The following is a 6,523-nucleotide window of genomic DNA, read 5'->3' as shown; positions in this document are numbered from 1 at the left end:
GTCATCATCATCACGATCATCATCATCATCATCATCGTCATCATCATCTTCTTCTTCCTCATCATCATCACCACCATCCTCATTCTTATCATCATCATCATCATCATCATCATCATCATCATCATCATCACCACCACCACCACCACCATCACAACTGATACCACTTCTTCTCCTTGTACTTATTCTTCAGCTGTGTGGACAGACCGGAGAAGACCTCGGCGTTGACCTTCATTAGGGCCGTCCGGTCCTCAAGGTCACTCAACTTTTCGCCCCTCTCGAGGGCCGCCTTAATAATATTACGGGTAATTAGTACTGTATTAAATATTAAGTACTATATTAAAGGTCAAAAGATTATTACTATATAAATGTCAAAGGATCAGTATTATATTAAAGGTCAAAGGATCAGTATTATATTAAAGGTCAAAGGTTAAGTCCTATATTAAAGGTCAAAGGTTAAGTATTTTATTAAAAGTCAAAGGTCATTATTTCGAGTACCCTCGCTTCAGAGGTATCAACGACACACACACACAAACGCACACATCCACCAACACTTTATCGTTACACCACCACGAATAAATGAAAGAATGAACTAATAAATGAAAGAATGAATGAATGAACAAATGAAAGGATAAATGAATGAATGAATGAATAAATGATGATTGAATGAATAATGAATGAATGATTGAATGAATGAATAATGAATAAAAGGATGAATGAATGAAAGAGTGAATGAATGAAAAAGAGAGCGAGCTAGAAACCTGTCTGGCTTTTGAAATCTCGGAGCACGAGGTCTCAGCCCCAACCTGCAACTTCTCCATGTGGTTCACGTGCTGGGTCAGAGTCCTGCTCGCCTTTCCGCTGCCCGACTCGCCGACTGTTGTTGATGATGATGATGATTGCGATTGTGATGATGATTGTGATGATGGTGATAATGATTGTAATTGTGATGATGGCGATGATTGTGATTGTGATGTAGATTAGGATGATGATGATGATTGTAATTGTAATGATGATGATTGTGATGATGATGATGGTGATGATGATTGTGATGGTAACGATGATAATGATGGTGACCGTGTCTACAAACACACACACAAACACACACACAAACACACACACACACACACACACATAAACACACACAAACACACACACACTCACACAATGCATCTCTGTCGAGGGCCTTATTTGAACTCTCGAAAATGTTCGAGAAGAAACTCGGTTTCGGCGCCTCTGGAACCTCACGTGGTACGAAAAGTTCGCCATAAAGTTGGTTGATCTGCTCGCTGGGTAGGTGGATGGATGGGTGGGTGGATGGATAGGTGGATGGATGGGTGGGTGGATGGATGGGTGGATGGATGGGTGAAAAGATATATAGATGGATGGATGGATGGAAAGATGGGTGGATGGATGAATAAAAAATTGGAAAGGTGGATGGATGGAAAGATGGGTGGATGGATAAAAAGATGTATAGATGGATGGATGGATGGATGGATGAAAGGTAGATAGATAGGTGGATGGATAAGTGGATGAATGAAAAGATGGATGGATGGATAAAAAGATGGATCAAAGGTGGATGAATGAATTGACAAAATAATGTATGGATAGATGAATGACTAGATGGAAAGATGGATGAATATCTATTCATCATCATCATCAACACTATACCCATAACTCATCATCATCATCAACATCATCTTCATCATCATCATCATCATTACAATCATAACCACCACCTCCTCCATCCTTCCTCACCACCACCCACCAGCACAACTCACTCATCTCCATCGGTGATGATGAACTTCTGGAGTTCGGAGGGTGAGTGCATGTAAAAGCCGTGGCCGTGGTCCGATAAGGTCAACGTCCTGAAGAACCCGATGCTGATGACGATTATGATGATGGTGGTGGTGATGATGATGATGTAACTGGTGATGATTATGGTGGTGATGATGATGTTACCGGTGATGGTGATGATGTTACTGAAGATGATGCTGACTCACGCATCATCATCACAGCATCCACCACCATCATCACAGCCACCATCGTCACACCACTCCCATCACAATCATCACCCCCACCACCACTACCACTGATACCACTAACACAATCATTCCACTATTCCAATCACAACCGCCACCATTACCACCACCACGATCATTACTTGGAACTTCTATCCTCGCAGCTGATGTCAGAGATGATCTTGAGGGCTGGCAGTTGGAGGAGCAGGAAGTGGTGGCTGGTCAGTGCGACCACCAGTACTGGGACATCTGATGATGATTATGACGATAGTGATGATGACGATGATCATCGTTGTCATCATCATCATGTTGTAGTTGTTTTAGTCACCATCATCATCACCATACCTTTCTTCGTCATCGTCATCACGATGATGATGATGATCATCATCACCATAACCTTTCTTCGTCATCATCACTATCATCATCGTCGTGACACCTTTCATCATCATCACAATCATCATCATCATACTCATCACAATCATCACCACCACCATAACAATCATCATCATCATCATCATCATACTCATCACAATCATCACCACCACCATCGTCACCTTTCATCATCATCGCTTCAGCCTTGACGATGAAGCCATCATCAGTCGTCTTGTACTTGTGCAAGCAGACCTGGCTTGGCTCGCTGATCACCTGATGATGATGATGACGATGATGATGACGATGATGATGGAAAAGAAAGGTATGGTGATGATGATGATCATCGTTATCATTATCATATATATCATGTCGTTGATGATGATGATGATGATGTCGTTGATGATGATGATGATGATGTCGTTGATGATGATGATGATGATGTTGATGATGATGACGATGTTGATGATGATGATGATGATGATGATGTTGATGATCATGATAACGGTGACGACGATGATGATGATTGTAACGAAGAAGATAAAGTATAATGACGACGACGAATGTATGAGTGAATGAATGAATTGGTAAATGAATGAATGAATGGGTAAATGAATGAATGAATGAATAGGTAAAAGAATGAATGGGTGAGTGAATGAATTAAATAATGAATGAATTAATAGGTGAATGAATGGCTGGATGGATGGATGAATGATGGATGACGACGACGATGACGTCACTGACCCTTATCTGCCTGTCCGATACGAGAATGACCAAGAGGGCGCTATCGCTGGCCTCTGAAACTGATCGTTTAATTACCAATTAATTAATTAATTAATTAATTCATTCATTTATTCATTCATTCTTACACTCATACGTTCTTTTATACATTAATTAATTAATTACTCAAAGGCAGTTCATTCATTCGATCGTTAATTCACTCTTTCATTCATTCATTCATTCAATCAATCATTCATTCTTACACTCATACGTTCTTTTATACATTAATTAATTAATTACTCAAAGGCAGTTCATTCATTCGATCGTTAATTCACTCTTTCATTCAATCATTCATTCATTTACTCATTCATCCATCCCCTCATTCATTCATTCATCCCCTCATTCCTCCATTCACTCCTCCCAACTTTTTCCCTCCACTCTCCTCCTGCAGGCCGATCTCTCCTCATCTTTCCAGGCCATCTTGGGCGGTGAGATTATGACGGGGTTGGTGGAGGGTTCCAGGAAGAAGATGCCCAACAGAGGTCCTTTCAGACGGTAGATGGTGGCTGTATGGTGATGGTAGTGATGGTGGTGATGATGGTATGATGATGATGATGATGATGACAAAGAAGAAGATGATGATGGTGATGATGAAGAAAATGACGGATGACAGATTGGTGAATTTTCTTACTGCCAATTCTATCATCATCATCAGCACCCACGACTTCGCCATAATCATTACCACCCTATTATCGTCACCACCACCACCATCACAACTATCATTACTATCCCGTTTATATCATCCTCATCATCGTCATCACAATCATCAATCGTTCATTCATTCATTCATTCATTCATTCATCCATCCTTGCATTAATTCATCCAACCATTCATTCATTTATTTATTCATTCATTTATTCATTCATTTATTCATTCATTTATTCATTCACTCATTCATTCACTCATTCATTCACTCAATACGAACACGTAGGGACAACAACGAGGTTTTGATTGTGATCAGCCTCGTCATTCGTGCTTTCCTCCACCAATGGAGACGCCAGGATGGTGAGGACGAAGGCGGAGCCTAGGCTCGTGCCCAGCCACAAGCACGCTGATTGGCTGAAATCTGAAGGTAAAGGTTTTAATTGGTTTAAATTTAATATCGACGAGTGATTGGCCATCGTCACCATCATCATCATCATTATCATCATCAACCTATCACCATAACCCCAAATCATCACCATCATCAACCTATCACCATAAACACAAATCATCATCACCATTACTCCAAATCATCATCACCACCATCATCATAACTACAAATAGTAACACAATCATCATCGTCATCATCATCATCATGAACATCGTCATCATCATCATCATCATCATCATCACCATCGTCGTCATCATCATCATTATCATGAACATCACCATTTTTTGTTGGATAAGAATCCATGAACACCAACTTCTTCACGAACTCCTCATCAGCGTAATCACTGTTATCAGTGCTATCATCTTTCTTCTTTTCTGTGTGATGTTCATACATACATACATGCATACATACATGCATACATACATGCATACATGCATACATACATACATACATACATACATACATGCATACATACATGCATACATACATACATATATACATACATACATACATACATATATATATATACATACATACATACATACATGCATACATACATACATACATACATACATACATACATACATGCATACATATTTCTCACTCTATTTGCTTCCATCCGATCACTCGCTCCGAGCTGCTAACATTAGCTGGCAAGTTGAAAAACAAGAAATCTTATTCAGATGATGGATTAAATATGTTTCTTGTAAAAAACATAATATCCAATATAACAGTACCCCTTCTACATATTTTCAACTTATCTCTTAGTTCAGGAATTTTTCCGGACTGCTTTAAAACCTCGAAAGTTATTCCCATATTTAAAAAAGGAGATAATGCCGACATTAATAACTACAGGCCGATTTCTCTACTGTCTCCGTTGTCAAAATTACTAGAAAAAGCAGTTTACGTCAGACTATTTTCTTTCTTCGAAGTACATAAAATTATTTGCAACAACCAATATGGTTTTCGCCCTAGCCACTCAACGGAACTTGCTCTACTCGATTATGTCCATCACATCCTCTCCAAACTCAATGACAAAAAACTCTCAGTTGGTTTGTTTTTAGACCTTTCGAAAGCATTTGACGTTATTAATCACAGCATCTTACTTGATAAATTAAGTTGTTATGGTATTCGAGGAGAAGCTCTCGGGTGGATTCAAAGTTATCTCTCACATCGGAATCAATACGTCACTATTGACAATTACCAATCTTCAAAGGCCTTAACTTCCATTGGTGTACCTCAGGGATCAATCCTCGGCCCACTTCTATTCCTAATCTACATAAACGACATTCATAATATATCTATTGGAACTAAATGTATACTATTTGCCGACGACACGAATCTCCTATTTACTCCCGACGACATTTCATGTTCAGATCATATAAATTCGGTCCTTTCAGAACTTTCAAACTGGTTTTCTTCTAACAAACTTACTGTCAATCATTCTAAATGTTCTTACATAATCTTTGGACCCAAAATCTTAACTAACCAATCCAATAACTTAAACCTAATGCTGAATAATATTAAAATAAATCGTGTTCTCTCAACCAAGTTCTTGGGTGTGACTATTTCTGATAATCTTTCTTGGGATCTTCATCTCCAATCCATATCTTTAAAGATTAACAAACTCATAGGAATTTTCTACAACATAAAAAACAAGCTATCTCGTTCTTCTCTAAAAACTCTTTACAATGCCTTCATCTACCCCTATCTAACTTACTGTATACTTCTTTGGGGTCACAGTCCTAAAAGTCATCTTAACTGTCTGCATGTTTCTCAGAAAAGAGCCATCCGTCTAATATTTAATCTTAAACCTTATTCTCACACGAGATCCTTTTTCGTCGAGCACAATATCTTGTCACTACCTTGCCTTTACATCTACTTCACGGCTATTTTTGTCTTTAAATTTCTGAACAACTTACTCCCTCCCTCTTTTTCTAACTTTTATATTTATAGTAATTCCGTCCAAATATTGAACACAAGACACGCGTCTGTTATTTATCCATCAAAAACCCGCCTTAAGCTCGTTGCAACTAGTCTTAAAATTTTGGGCCCTAAGATCTGGCAATTATTTGTACCCCCAGATATTAGGGTTATCACTGAATTGTACCATTTTAAAATTAAACTGAGATCGCGGTTAAATTTGCTTGATCCCGACACCACCATCTAAATCTTAACCTTTTATATATTACACTATATATGGCTCATTTCATCGCTAATAATTATTTTAAATTCAGCATATGTTTCTGTCCACTTAGACTCG

General features: G+C 38.6%; 1 protein-coding gene across 1 annotated transcript; it reads right to left on the bottom strand.

The window, feature by feature from the left end:
• Positions 1-58: 58 nt before the first annotated feature.
• Positions 59-6,031, bottom strand: HELRODRAFT_194733 (hypothetical protein; the record flags this gene model as incomplete). The annotated part of the gene is made up of 9 exons (XM_009033701.1): positions 59-286; positions 759-874; positions 2,169-2,267; positions 2,573-2,663; positions 3,132-3,190; positions 3,533-3,673; positions 4,093-4,233; positions 4,539-4,634; positions 5,977-6,031. The coding sequence occupies 9 exons, from the start codon at positions 6,029-6,031 to the stop codon at positions 149-151; spliced, it is 936 nt and encodes a 311-aa protein (XP_009031949.1). The 3' UTR covers positions 59-148.
• Between the last annotated feature and the right edge of the window lie 492 nt (positions 6,032-6,523).

The sequence above is a fragment of the Helobdella robusta genome (genome assembly GCF_000326865.2).
Source record: "Helobdella robusta unplaced genomic scaffold HELROscaffold_96, whole genome shotgun sequence".
NCBI lineage: Eukaryota > Metazoa > Annelida > Clitellata > Rhynchobdellida > Glossiphoniidae > Helobdella > Helobdella robusta.
This window is presented reverse-complemented; position numbering and strand designations above follow the sequence as displayed.